The sequence below is a fragment of the Pseudopodoces humilis genome, chromosome 27 (assembly GCF_049639895.1).
Source record: "Pseudopodoces humilis isolate 2021_Gansu_Grassland_sample_001 chromosome 27, ASM4963989v1, whole genome shotgun sequence".
Lineage (NCBI taxonomy): Eukaryota > Metazoa > Chordata > Aves > Passeriformes > Paridae > Pseudopodoces > Pseudopodoces humilis.
The window spans coordinates 4951870-4966227 of NC_142226.1; the positions used below are offsets into that span (position 1 = coordinate 4951870).

Below are 14358 nucleotides of genomic sequence, written 5' to 3' on the forward strand. Positions count from 1 at the left end.
TGTTGGAAATTGTGTTGGTTCACTAATTAGTTTCAGGCGAGGAGGCGCTGGAGGGGTTGCAGTGGAGGCCGCAAAGATGGTTTGGGGTCTGGAGCATCGCCCTCATGAGGGGAGACTGCGGGAGCTGGGCCTGATCAGTCTGGAGAAGGGAAAGGCTGAGAGGGGATCCCATTAATCCATAAAATATCTCCAAGGGGTGTCAGGGGATGGTGACAGACTCTGTTCAGCGTTTCCCAGCAAGGAGCAACAGCCATAAACTACAACAAAAGTTTCACCTCGACGTTTAGACAGATTTAGGGACAAACAATCCCCTGTGGGCAGCTGGCAGAGAGATGGATCCATAGCAACAAGAAGAGTTCTTGGGGTTGTTTTCCCTCCCACCCCATCCTATATGTGCAGATGTCTCACAGGGCAGCTCAGTCCCACCATAAAACACAAAAAATCCAGGGAAGCCTCCTGGGGAAAGCGGGGCTATGGGGCTGGCCAGGGCAAGGAGCAGGCTGAGCAGAGGAATGCACCAGGAGAGCAAAACAATTCCTCTGTGACCATTCTCACTGCCCCGAGCTCTGCTTTTGGAGGTGTCACTGGCAGCGGGATGAGGAGCGGTCAGAGCTGGAGCTGTTCCCACAACCTCCTCCTCTTCAGAGCATCATTTTTCCTCAAATAAGCACGAGTTCCTGTGCCAGCTCCCATCGTGGGCTGCCCTGGAGCGGGACCAAGGGTCCTGATGTCTCCCCATGGAAGCGAGCTGTCAGTCCCTCTTCCTGGGCTGAGGCTTAAACAACTCCCAGCAGAAAGCTGCTGGAATGGGAGAGGGATTCGCCCCCCTCTCTGCTGCTGTCCTGTGGCTTCACGCTCACGAGATCAGCTCCAGGGAGACCCGTAATTATCTATTTCTAGCATCTTCAGCGGAGCGTAAGGACACGGCAGTGCAGGATTCAGTGATTCATCAGTGACCTTCAGGCTCAGTCCTGTTAAGGGGGACTAAGATAGACACTGGTTAACTGGGCATTGTAGCTTTTCAATTGTTTAATTGCCTTTAATTTGCTTTAAAAGCAGAATACAACGTTACCATAAAAATGGAACGCGATACAGTGGAATAATCGAGAGTAGCAGAATAAAGGTAAAAATAGCAAAGCAAATTGTAGTGATTTGCAATATTTTCTGCCTTGAAAACGCAAATGGCACAAATCCTCCTCCTCCTCCTGGTCTCATCGTTCTCCCAACAGCTGACAGTGCTGCACTGGTGGGATCACACCTGCCACTGTTTTGTGCTTGGTCCTTCACAGCTGGCGCCTCCTCCGCTGGGAAACCAGGGACTGACACAGGCATGTCGCCGTGGAAGTGTTCAGCTCCTGCTTTGACAGCTAAAGTCAAAACACAGCCCAGCTCACAGAGCGTGTTTCCACATAAAACGCCCTTTGGCTGCGGCAGCCGCTGTGGCTACGCTGCGAACGGCTCTGATTTGAAACATATTCAGTGACATTTGTGTTCCCTCCCAGGGGACTCTGTGCAGACAGCCAAGGTCCTGTGTGCTGCTCCATCCTTTTCACTCCCCACACTGACTGATGGGCTGGGGGCACAAAACTGCCCCCAGGGACCCCACTGCTCTTGGTGCTCTCAACACACGAGTGCAGCTGCTCCTGGTGAGCAGCGATACCTGAGATCCTCCCAGCGGAGCTTCAGCATCGCCTGGAGCAGAGGGGACATCTGATAATGGCTTTATCACACCAGTCCATCCCCATCCGTGGTGCTGGTGTGTCACCCTGAAAACTCAGCTTCTGAGCTTGCTGACATGGTTTTCTAAGGACTTTCCCAGGACAGGAACTGTAAACATAGATATGTGTACATTCTTTCTGTTGTCTTGTGATGGGCATCTCTCATGGCCAGTGCAGTGGGAAAGTGTTATCCTGACCATCCCATCCCTGGCTGGGGTTAGAAGCCTATAAATCCTGGGAGGAAAAATAAACTTTCTCTTCTTTTCACCACACCTCGACCTGTGTCCGTGTGATCTATTCATCTTCAGTGGCAACACTGCTGGGTGACCCATCCATCACCCAGAGGCCTCCCGAGCTGCTCTGGGTTTGGGAGTGCTGAAATCACCCTAAAAGATCACCCCATTCTCAGCGCAGATGGAAGGTTTTCAACCAAATGCTGCTCCCCGTGTAGGATTTCTCCCCCTCGGCTTTAGGATTTCACCGGCAGATGGCAGGGCGGGATTGCTCCAGGAGCAGAAGGGAGGGAGAACATTTCACCCAGGGCAGACAGCAGCAGAACTGAGATAAGCAATATTTTTCATGCAGGGGAGTTTGGGAGAGCAGTGCTCGCTCCTGGAGCACCTGCTGCACAGATCTCCCGCAGCCTGGGAGTGTCCCTGTCCCCTCCAAACTCGTTCATCAGGACCTTGTTTTGTTCCAGCCGGGGTGAGAGCCTTGTTTAACACCGAGCAGTCCCAGCCCACGCTTCCCCACAGGCCTCTCCATCAGGATTTATTTTTTTTTTTTTGCCTGAAGAACAAGGATGAAGGAAGTGCACGGAGAGTTCGGGGATTTCCCCTGCAGGGTAGATCAAAAGTTGCCAGGATGTATTAGAGTTTAGGCTAAAGAAAACCCTGAGAAAAGAAAATAAAATTAAATGAAGCTGCAGTCCTGAGCTACTGCTCTATAATCACCGTGTTGCAGTGGGGAGAAAACCCTCAACCAAAGCCCTTCCACCCGCCCTGGCTCCTGTTTGATCCGTGGAGATCAGGAAGGGTTGTTTGGTGGTTTTTTTCCCCCCCCCACGCTGTCTCTATTTTGTTTCTCTGTTTTATTTTAGCACTGTAGCCCTCAGGCCCGGTTTGTGGGCCTGCCTCCCACAGGGGTTTAATTCGGTTCCTCTCTCTGGCCACGCCAAGAGCGCTGAGCTCCCACCGCTGCCTCCAGCCGGGTCAGGGCAGCTCAGGCACCAGAGGGATGACCCATCATCAATAGCCCTATTATTGCTCCTGAAGTTTCTCCCCACTTCCAGACGGATGCTGCATTACTCCAGCACAGCTGCAGTTGCTCCCTTCCAGCAATTCCCCACACAGCACTTAAGGGAGGGATTTATGGGCGGTTTTGAAAGGCATTTTGCAGCCAGAAGGAGTTATGGGAAAGGAAGTTGAATTCCCACCATTCCCCAGGAAAATTCTCCCAAGCATCTTTCACGAAGAGGGATCATTTACTGGTCCTTTCCTCAAAACAGAGACAGGCTCTCAGCTGTGGCTCTTTGTTTAGTCCAAAGCGTTTCCCGACAGCGAGATGCCGCGGGGGTTATTCTGGTCCTGGCTGCAAAGGGTCAGGAGACCAGAGCGAGGCCTCAGTCTGGCTGCAAAGTTCTGCCAGACCCCATCTGTTCCCTGACACTTTTGTAGACCCTAATTTAAATTATTTCTTCTCAAGTGATGGATTATTGCCAATCTCAGGGCAAGCCTTGGTGAATATCCAGCTGGTTTTGAGTCGTTTTCCAAAGTAAAAAGTCTTGGGGCCAGAATGACCAAGAGTTATAAAATGATCAGAGGGGATGTCACATTAAAAGCTGCATCTTACCTTATTTTTGGAGCTTTTCAGGAATCAAAACCTCCCTCAAAATTACTCATCAACGACCTTCACAGGTCCCTTCCATGATCCAGGCAGGCTGGATGAGCAGAGTGGGTTCACTCCAACACTACATTTCACAGCCAGGACAGGGGTTTGAAAGACTTTATTTGACACCTTTGCTGATGTCACAGCTCGTGAATCTAAGAGCACTGCACAGTGTAAAGTGAGGCCGTGAGCTCTAGTGCACAAACCAGCTGCAGGAACAGCCAGGGGCCACGAGGATTTCCCTCCTGTGACTTTATTTAAAGGGAATATGTCGTTCCTGGCTGATTCCAGCACTTGAGGACAAGAGTGAGAAGCAGCAGAGGCATTTCTGTGTGTTAAATTCGATGACTTCCATCAAAACAACTGGGAGGGACTGACTTCCCAAACAGTGGCAGATACATACATTGGCATGCACATGGCAGATACCATCTGCAGGAAGGAAAACAACAGCTCATCCACACAGCCCAACCGGCTGCACCAACGACCTGAGGCATGGGAAGAATTCCTCCCATTCAAAAGAGATCTTCTCCCTCTTTTTTTTACCTTTCTTTTGCACTGAGCTTTTCTCTCTTTCCATGTCAGAGTGCTGTAGAGGTGGGCAAGGGTTGGGCGTGCAGCTGGGTCCGGAATATTCTGCATGTGCATCCCAGCAAGTCAAGGCACAAATGCAGGGAGATGTTGGGGTGAGGGGGAGCACTGGGACACCCTGTGCTCGTGGCACAGGGGCAGGGTGGCTTGAAAGCTTCAAGTTTCTGTTCTTTCTGCCCAAAGAAGAGAGGAGGGGAGGCCAGCTGCAGGAGCAGAGGTGTGATCTGCTGTGTCAGTCAGCTAGGGACTCTGGAAAAGTGCAGTGACACCTCAGTGGGTTTTTGGCCCAGGGAGGGGATGAGAGGTGTGAGACCCAAACACGGTGCTGGAGAAAAAAAACTGAGACACTGTGTGGGGGGAAGGTGAGGGATGCTGGGCTCGGGGAGAATGAGGGAGGCACTTCAAATTCAGGCTGCTCCAACCCATTTTTCCCCTTTGCAGTCACCACTGTTCAGCAGGGGGGTGGAGGAGAGACAGCTCCAGCAGGGAGGCTGGCAGAGGGAAAGGCATTTTCTTCTCACTTTGTCAGGGCCTTCCCCTCCATGACAGGCTTCCCTTTGATATCCTGTCTCACCTCTTCACAGCTCGGTGCGGGGCTCGGGCAGGGTTTGTGCCAGGAACCCAGCACAGACCCTGCAGCCACGGCAGGATCTCAGCCGGGCTGTGGGAACCAGCCCTGCTAAGCCTCTGCCTCACTCCACCTTAAGGGCACGTAAGTGGGAAAAGCTGGTAATGCAGACAGGAAAGCACAGGGATTAGCAGGCAGCCAGTTTTCTTCGGGAGCTGGGGAAGCCGGAGCTTGCCTTGTGCCAGCAGTGCTGGGCACGGGCCGTGAGCTGTGTCCATCCCACCACACCAAAATTAGGTGCTGCAGCTGGGGGGATGCGCCTCAGGGAATCAGCACGAGCAAGTCTGGCTGGCAGCTCTGAGTCCCCAGGGAAATAAAGACAGTGTTCCAAGCTGGTTTTGGCTGTTTTCCAAAGGAGAGCAAGGCTGGGTTCTGCAGAGGGGTTTGCTGGAGGAGGAACGGGGTTGGGATCTGCGTGTGCCCCCTCCCTGGTAGCCAGAAGGGTCTGGAGTGTGGCCTCGTGCACACGTGGAATTGGATGTGATTTACGTTTGCAGGCACCACGAGGGAGAGGACGTGTGATGGTGAGGCGAGGAGGGCGGTGCAAGGAGGGAGGGAAGAGCAGAGAGAATTTTCTCTACGGATCCTTGGCTTCTGCAAAGCAGGAAAGATGCCTTTTGAACCGAGTTTGTTCTCAGCCCTGCGGGCGATGAACGCTGAAGAACTCCTGTCTCCGGAGGGGAAGGCAGGGTCAGAAAGCCCCGATTTCCGTCGCCCATGAGCGGCAGATCCTGGATGTCCCAACCCTGATCCCTGGTCCCTGCGCGGCAGCGCCCAAGACGGGAGGTGCGGCGTAAGCTGGCGGCACAGGGATGCCGGCAGAGGCTGGAGAGAAGAGGAATGTGGCGATTTGGCTCTTGGACGAGCCCTCTCTCAGTGCTCCCGCTGGCGACGGCATCCTGGGCACGGCCGCGGCCGAGCCGGCTCCCCGGGCCCTCCGGCTGGAGGAGCCCATCCTGCTGGCCAGGAAGCTCCGGCGGGACGGCAGCATCTCCCCGGGGATGCGGCGGAGAGGAGCCGGCCTCACTGCAGGGCTGGGGTAAGCCAAGGAAGATGCAGTCAAAACAAGCGGAGCGGGAGCAGCCTCCCTCCTGGGGATCTGCACGGGGCCGTGCGCGAAGGACCACGGCCAGGTCTGGATGGGCAGCAGGGACGTGGCCACGGGACAAGGCTCCATTTCCGCCACGTAATTATTCAGGTGGGAGAGGAGTCGCAGCCGGATGGGGTCGGCAGCGTTTTGGCCCTCGAGGATGCCCAGGTACCTGACAACTTCGGTGAGACACTCGCGGAAGCCGATGCTTCTGTAATCCACGGCCAGAGCCCGGGCATCCAGGAAGCCTGGAGGGAGAGGACACGGGGGACAGTAAGGCAGAGCTCAGGAATGCGCTTGGATTTCACTACCCTCTCTAATGCACTGTGTATTTCACTTGAGGCACTTTGCTGCCTGAAGCAGGCAGCCAAGTGGGTGTCCCAAGGGGCTGGAGCGTGCATGAGAGCGGCTTCTGCGCTTATCTCACCGGGATAAACCCGCCAGGGTCAGGGAGCCTCTCACTCCCTGCGAGACCAGTAACAGATTTCATTAGCTGTGCTCGGGAAGGGAGAATTTTTTCCTGTTCTATCAGTTCTCACAGCTGGAGACACGGCTGTGGGCTAGATGGGCACTGGGATTGGGCTGCCTTTGCCCAGTTTGGGATATTCCACTCTGGGCAGTGTCTCTTCAAGCCACACCTTAGCACCACTTCCCTCTGCCTGGCTCCCAAAATTTGCATTCCCTTCAAACCAATGTCACAGGGCAGTGGCAGAACCAAAATAGTTGGGCTGAGAAAGCTCAAAGCCACAGAAATCAGCAACCAACCGCTGATTTTCAGGCTTCTGCTCCCAACTTGCAGCTTCATGAGACCATAAGCAATAAAGCAGAGAATGTCACAGCACAGTGAAGCGCTGGACCACTGTGCTTGACGGGGTCTCTCGTGACAATGCAGCCCTTTGTTGCAGTGCAGTCAAACTGAATATCTAAACAAATGTTCCAGACCAAGTTACAGCCCTGAACCAAAGCCTGGATGCCAGCAATGTCCCCAGCAAGCCAAAACTGGGTGGTAAGCAAGCCAGAGGCTTCTTTACTGGAGCTGTGATCTCCATCCTGTTAACTGGAACAGGACAGAGGGTCTGTACTGAGGTCTCAGTACAAATAAGACCTTTGTTGAATTTTGCACAGGGCTCCCTCTCTCTTCTTATAACAACCAAGAGACACACACACACAAAAAAAAAAGAACAGAAAGGGAAAAAAAGCCTTGTTTATTTGCAGAGTCCTCATGCAGAATTCAGCCTCCACAGGAAATGTATCCCAGGGAGGAGGTAAAGAGTTTAATATGGTTTTTCTGGAAGCAGGCTCCACTTCTGAGCAGGAATAAATGAGTTTCTGGCAAAACAGCTTTTAGCAGGGGGTGTGACACCAACAGTGCTGTCCCTGTGGTGCTGGGGCTTCACCATTCCACACACCCCAGTCTCCCAGATGGATGCATGGGATGCTGACCCAGCTGTAGGAAAACGCCCGTCTGCTCTCCCTCAAAAGATATTTCCCTTGGGAAGCAGGCAGAGCTGGCTGGGGGCAGCTTGCTGCTGATGATGATGAGGAATTTTCCTTCCAGGTTTGCACCTTCACCTCACCCACGTGCCCATAAGAGCGGTTCTTACCTGTTCCTCCTGTGGCATGAAGCATTTTTAAGTGATCCACTGTCATTTGTAGAATTTCTGCCTTCTCCAGCTTGGAAGATCCCTGTGTTGGGAGCAGAAAGGAAAAGTCATTTGTCATTTTATGGTCCAGGGCTTTGTGCCTCTCAGGAGCTGGGGTCTGACCACTGATTTCCTCCCTGAAGTCCAGGAGTGCTCAGAATGGCGCAGGGCATCCACCAGGGCTCTGTTTTTTACACCAAGCGAGCAGAAAAAAGATCTCCTTCCCAATACAGACTGAAAAAAAAAAAATCCCTATTTCTCTGCTTCCTCCTATCTGCAAAACACTTCCTAGATTGAATTTATCCTCCCCAGGGCTCCTGAATATTTACTAATATCATTTCACCACCCCATTTCCACCACCTACTTACTCCCTGGAGTGAGGATGGTAAGAAAGGCATAGCCTTGCTCCAGACTCCCTCATCCTTCAGGCTGCACCCCAAACCCTTCAGCCCTCACGGGGGGGCACCAGGGGCTCCCACAAACACCCACCTGCTTCTCGAAGGCCGTGGGCACCAGGCGCCGCAGCTCCGAGAGGCTGCTGTTGATGCGGTCCCGGCGCCGCTTCTCGATGATCTGATTTCCAAGCAGACAGAAGAAACCACAGTCACTTTACAGCCCCAGCTCACACATCTAAAGCCCTCCAGGTGCTTTGGAAGGGCCGTGTTTGTCAATGTTTTGGCGCGCAAAAGTTGAGTGAAGAAACGTGAGTTGGTGTGATAAGCCCAGGTGAAATTGCTCTCCCCCTTTCTGCCAGGTTTGAGGGCAAAACTCCGGGAAAAAAAATTGGTTTTGGGGAGAATTCTGCTGAAGGTGGAGCAGGAGGGGTGTAAAAAACAGTAAGGACGGGCCAACAGCTGCCCTGGTCATCATAAAGGACACTCACCCCTCTCCTCTTCTTCCTGGCTTGTATCTGAGATGTCGTGGTGGGAGACACAGACCTGGAAACGTGGCTGGAAAGGAAGGAGAGGGGATCATTTCTGGCTGAAGAGCAACCTCTGCTGCACATATGTTCTACACACATTTGCCATCTGCAGTTTCCTCTCCCCACCCCAAAAAAAAATGGATTCTGTGGTTCCCATCTCATTTTTACCCACAACACAGAGCTCAGGAATTGGGGATGGGGGAGCAAAGCAGAGACTTGAATCCCATTCTCTCCCCTCCGAGAATCACCCACCAGCCTGGGAAAGATTTCTGCACCAAACTGTCCATCCACTCCCAGGCACAATTCCTCAATCCCAACCTTTGATGGTATCTCCACGGGGCTGGAAAAGCAGCGACCTGAGCTCTGGAGTCACGGCCTTTTTTCCTCCATGTGTGAACCTCCTGTCTCTCGTGTCTGAGCCTGCCCTGTCTGCAGGGCTTTGTGTCTCGGAGCCGCGATAGCAGGAGGGATCTGAGTTCTGGGATCCCAGCTCCCACCCAGGGAGGGCTGGCTGCTCCTCAGGGTGAGGCCAGTGGTGGCACTGATGTGGTTTTTGAGGGCTTCCCAGAGAGTCGTTTCCCAAACCACAATTTTTGGGGTGGGCTGAACTGACGGATGCCCCTGAACCGTTCCGAGTGGGGCAGGGAGGACACCTGACAGGAGGTGACAGAGCAGGGACCCTCCTGCTGGCTCACAGCTCTGCTCAGGGGACAAGGGACATCGTGGGGACAGCCTAAGGAACAAACACCCTGTGCCTGCCAGGTTAAAGGCACCAAAGGTCAGTTCTAGACACGCAGGGGGAGGCAAAGTTCAACCCTCAGGTCCCCATGGAGGTGAAATCTCCATAACCATGGGTGTGGGAAACTCCCTGGAGCAAGACCCCATGGCTGAGGAGGAAGATGAGGCTGGCTGGGCCATCTCCCACCTCCCCCAAGTAGGATTTGTCCCTCTGGGAAGTGGAGCTGGCTCAGGGCTGTTACTGCTCCTTACAAAACTCGGAGCAGGGATGTGAACACGATCCCAGCCAGAGCTCGTGTCAGACACCCAGATCTGGAAAAGGGGCACTTGGGTTCACCCCAATCCAAATGTACTTCAGTTAGACAAAGCATTTTAATAGGAGTCTATTAAGGATTTTCCTGTCTGCAGCGAGCCGAGAACTAGACCCAGCTCAGCCTATTAAAAATAGGCTCAAGCGAGGCACTTTCAGAAGTGGTTTTACACAATAACACGTTCTTCTACTCATCTCCATGCAGGTCCCCTATTTGAATGTCTGCTGGGTGGGCTCTCTCTGGGCAGAGGTGCTGGCTGGCTCTACAAGTACTAACATGCCAGCTACACAAACACACACAAAATGAGGAATTTTGATGTGAAAACAGGCTCTGCGTGGGCACCGGGGTGTTTTGGGTGCTGAATTCACCTGGAAATGCAAAGTAGAATAGTGATTTTTGAAACTCTCTTTGCAGAGAGGTCTGGAAGCGTTGCTCTTTGTGAGCTCCAGGTCCAGATGTGGATATCAACACCCATCTCCACTGTAAAATGTATTTTTAAAAAGCATCTGGTGGATTTGAACCACATAAAAGATAGTGTGAGTATATTTTCCGGCGATTAAAATTTCTGCATTTCTGCTCTTTGCTTGGTTTTATCATGCACAGCACAGCTTTGGCTGTGAACTGAGCAGATCTTGCACTTCTGCAGTGACCCCAGAGCCTAAATTTGCTCCACGCACTGATCCAAGCCTCACACCCACCGTGACTCACCCCCTTCCCTACAGGGAAACTGGTTTGCCCGAAGCATTCAACTGATGGGAAGCCCAGCCAGGCAGCCTCTCTCTGCTCTAATCACTCCTCCTCACTCCCCACCTGGCAGTGTTTGATTTTTTCTGGGTGCACCAGCACCCCAAGCAGGATGGCATTACTTGGGGTGTGACCTCAGCAGGGCAGGAACAGCTCTTTTGGCCGTAGATTTGCGTGACATGAGGAACAACATCCACCTATACGAATATCGCCAGATCACAGCCAGCCTGGTTCTACCACTGCCTCCAGAAGACAAACACATTAGCAGCACCAGGGAGAGATTAAAAGTTCATCATTACTTGTCACCGAAATAAAATATCCTGACAATCCCAGTATTTTATCCCTCGGGGTCCTATGGACTCTGTGCTGCACTGATGTGAAGAGGTGGGATATTATTTCACCTGCAGAAGGAAAGCAACTTAAATATTGATGCACTTGGAAACTGCCTAAGGGCTCAGGGAATTTCTGCAGGACATTTTGTGTAAGACATGCCCGACTCTGCTGCGACTGTATCAGAAGCAGATTCATGGATTTAGTCCCACGAGAGCCTGAGCTTGGCACCAGCCAGGCAGTTTCTCCACTCAGGATACCAAAGAGCAAGAGGGAATGAATTAATCCAAGGCCTCACTGGATGCTGAGGGAGGGGGAACACTTGGCTACTGAAACAAGAGTGTAAAAGCAGCTGATTTTTGGGTGGGAACAAATAACAAAGCCTTTTCTTCATCCCCTGTGCCGTCTGCACCCTCGGAGCCTGGGGAGGGCTGACCCAGCCTGGGAACGCGGTGCCAGGGGAAGCCTGAGGGCATCACCTGGGGAACCACACACAGCTCCTGTCCTCACCATTCCCTCGGCTCCTGTCCTCACCATTCCCTCGGCTCCTGTCCTCGCCATTCCCTCGGCTCCTGTCCTCACCATTCCCTCGGCTCCTGTCCTCGCCATTCCCTCGGCTCCTGTCCTCGCCATTCCCTCCCAAAGCAAAGCCCCAGAGCTGAAAGCGCAGCCCGGCAGTGATGGGACAGAGGCTGCCGAGGGGCACCAGGGCAGCCCTTGCCTGCTCGGGCTCCCTCCCTAACACATCCCAGCCCCAGCTGGTGCGTTACGAATGCATCAGCAGAGCAGAAGAGATTTTCTCACGGAAAAGCTCCCGGTTTCCTCCACATTCCCCGGGAGCCCTGGGGTGTGGGTGTCTCTGCCCCGTCTGGGGGCGCAGAGAACGGGCTCCTACTGCCCTTCTCCCACCTGGCAGGAGAAGGCCACGGCGCTGGCTTTAATGGGATTCTCTTGAAGCTCCTAGCACAGCTTTAACACTTGTACGGCCACTTCGGTTTTCTTGCGGGGTCAGCCCATGAGCAGCACCAGCTCTGCCCAGCACTCTGGAGTCATCCTGTCGGTCCTCGCAGGACCAGCCCGACCCCGAGCGAGGTGCGAGGCAGTCCCGGTGCGGCGGTGGCAGCTCCGGTGCCCTCCCGTGCCGTGCCCCGGCAGGCACCGAGGAGCGGGACCCCAAAAACCCGCGTGGGACCCAGCCTGCCCTCACCTGTACTCCTCCTCCCGGCCCACGTCGATGGTGCCGTCAGACTCGGTGTCGGACGAGCTCTCCTCGCAGAGCCGCTTCATCCTGGCTGGGGGAGAGGCCGCTGGGCTCGGCGAGCTCGCCCCACGCGTGGCCCCGGTGGCCGCCGCCGTCCTTGCCCGCCGTGCTCGGGGCAGTGCTCTGTCCCTGCCCGGGCTCCGCCGCTCCGGCCCCGCACGGCTCCTCCCCTGCCCGCTCTGCCTCTCCCACCCCCGGCTCTCGTTCCCTGGCTCCCTCCCGGCACGTCCCCACCTCCCGGGTAATGGGTTAATGAGCCACCATCTCCCGGGAGTGACGGATTACGCGGCCGCGCCGGCGCTCCCCGGTTCCCAGGGCCCCCCCTCGCCCCTCCGCCTCCTCCCGCTCGCTGGTCGAAATCCCAAGTCTTCCTGTAAAAGGAACAGTCTGTGTGAACCGTCTCATGTCCCCCCCTCCTGCCCACGGCCCCCCTTCCACCCGCTGCACATTGGCCTCAGCCCCAGTTTAAAGGGACCAGTGACCTCACTGGCAACAGAAAACCGTGGGAAAGAGATGGGACCGATAAAGCCTTGAGTTGTTTCAGGGAAAAATCAACATCCAGCCCCACACGCACACACATGTCTGCCCGGCTCGGCGCGGCGCAGGCACTTTGCAGGCTCACGGCTCAGATGGAAACCGGCTTATTCCAAGCGCGGTGCTGTTTGAGGACTCCTCTCCAAGAGCCCTCGGCTGGGATTAAGCACCGAGGGCCGGGGTGGCAGCGGTGGCACCGGCTCTGGTGGTCCCCCAGCCTTGGAGCCTCTCCAGGTGCCAGCTCACGGCGTTTGACACCCACCCTGTGAGACAAAACGGCAGAAGAAACCCGACTTTTAGGCTTTGCGACTCTGGGATGAATCGCTGTTTTCTGGTTCTCTTTCCACAACGCTGGAAACTTTAACCCACAGCCCAGCACCGAGCGAGCATCTCCCTTTCCCTGCTCTTGCAGGAAGGAGGCAGGAATCTGTTTTTCAGAGCCCTGCGCTGCTAAAAAACCCCCAAGGCAGCAAAAAACGTGTGCGTGTGGGAGAGAGACAGAGAGGGGAGGAGGGAGAGCGCTGAAGTGGAGGTTCCCAGTACGAAAATAATGCCTTTTATTTTGAAGAAAATAATCAGGGCTGAGATCTGGCAACACGTGGGTTTCCCAAAGCCCTTCTTACAGAGACCGTGGTGGCGATAAGAGCCCGGCTCCGCTCGGGCCAGCCAAGCCTCCCGTCTCCCGTGGCCTCCTGAGGTTCTCCCTATCTCCCTCAGCCATCTCTGCCAGCTCACCCCCGCTGCACCAACACCGAGGTGTCTGCAATTCCCCAGCAGCTCCGGAAAAACCAAATCCCGGCTCCTGCCTGCCCTTCGCCCACGCCTGGCCCAGCTGAGCAAAGCACGGCTCCCCCCTCCCCGAGCAGTTTTTGGGTCTGAACCACACCGTCCTCCCTTCTGAAGCGAAGCAGAAGGGACCTGAACCAGCCGTCCTGGGCTGGAGTGGAAAACTGACACCTGAAAAAGGGGGTAAAACCTTTGCTTTAGGTCACAGCACTTTGTTACTTTAATTCTGGTGTTTTGTTTTCACTAGGAGAAGTGGTCAAGAAGCCGAGCTGTTATGAGCTTACATTTCCAAATGAAAAGTTACTTTGAAGCAGAAGAATTAGAAAAGTGTTATTTTAGCAGTTTTGAGACCGGCTCCTCCTCCCTTTCCAAAGTGATTTCAGTTAGAAACACATACATCTCCAAACCAAACTTCCCATAAACATGTGTTTTTGAGAGATTAATACTCTTTCCACTGATAAAACCATTTAAATGGGATCCTGAGATTGGTTGTTTCAGGCTCTTGCTCATATCACAGCGAGCCTGAACCGAGCCGAGCCCAGACCTGCCACAGAGGAACACTTTTCTTCTCCATTAGAAAGGAATTCACTGTCCAGACTCCATCTTTTCTGGGCCCTGTCTAAGCATCATTATCTGGGTTCAATTGAAGTGTAATTGGCAACATGTTTTTCTAGGATTACACTTCATTATGAACAGAGCGGGGGCCCTGAAACCCACTTCTCCTGTAATCGGATCCATCCTCCAGCCTGTGCTCCTGGAGAGCCGTTCATAATCGACCCCAGGGATCCCAGGGGGGATTGTGAGGGGCATCTGAACCACCCCAGACCGAGCAGAGACCCCTCAAGGGCCGGTTCAGTGGAGATGACAGGGAAGGATTAAATGGATTTAGCCGCGTGAGGGGAGCTGGATTTCGGGGGTGTCACCCGTGTCCCACAGGAGAGAGCAGCCAGACCTCCCCCACTGCGGGCAAGGAGAGCTGGGATGCAGAAATGGGGGTTCTGCCCCTCCTGGCCCCTCCTTGGGTGTCTTTGCAGCCAATTCCCACGGTCCAGTGACCCCGAGAGCAGAGCCACAAGCAGTGGGTGACCAACCTCTGCTTTGCTCTTCCCTGGAGAGCTCCAGGCTTTGCCACAGCCAAGCCAGGGAATTATCAGAGGAAATCTCTCCCCAAGCCCTGA

General features: G+C 54.2%; 1 protein-coding gene across 1 annotated transcript; it reads right to left on the bottom strand.

Moving 5' to 3' along the window:
- Positions 1 to 3706: 3706 nt before the first annotated feature.
- On the bottom strand, positions 3707 to 12133 carry HEYL (hes related family bHLH transcription factor with YRPW motif like). Its single transcript, XM_005529739.3, has 5 exons — positions 11807 to 12133; positions 8438 to 8504; positions 8044 to 8127; positions 7516 to 7597; positions 3707 to 6159 (listed from the first exon to the last, which is right to left on the bottom strand). The coding sequence occupies exons 1-5, from the start codon at positions 11884 to 11886 to the stop codon at positions 5513 to 5515; spliced, it is 960 nt and encodes a 319-aa protein (XP_005529796.1). The 5' UTR covers positions 11887 to 12133; the 3' UTR covers positions 3707 to 5512.
- Positions 12134 to 14358: the final 2225 nt, after the last annotated feature.

Coding starts and splice junctions, on each gene's coding strand:
- HEYL (XM_005529739.3), bottom strand. CDS start 11,886: ATGAAGCGGCTCTGCGAGGAGAGCTCGTCCGACACCGAGTCTGACGGC. Junction 8,128..8,437: donor CCAGGAAGAAGAGGAGAGGG/GTGAGTGTCCTT, acceptor CTTGGAAATCAG/ATCATCGAGAAGCGGCGCCG. Junction 6,160..7,515: donor TCATGCCACAGGAGGAACAG/GTAAGAACCGCT, acceptor CTCTCCCTCCAG/GCTTCCTGGATGCCCGGGCT.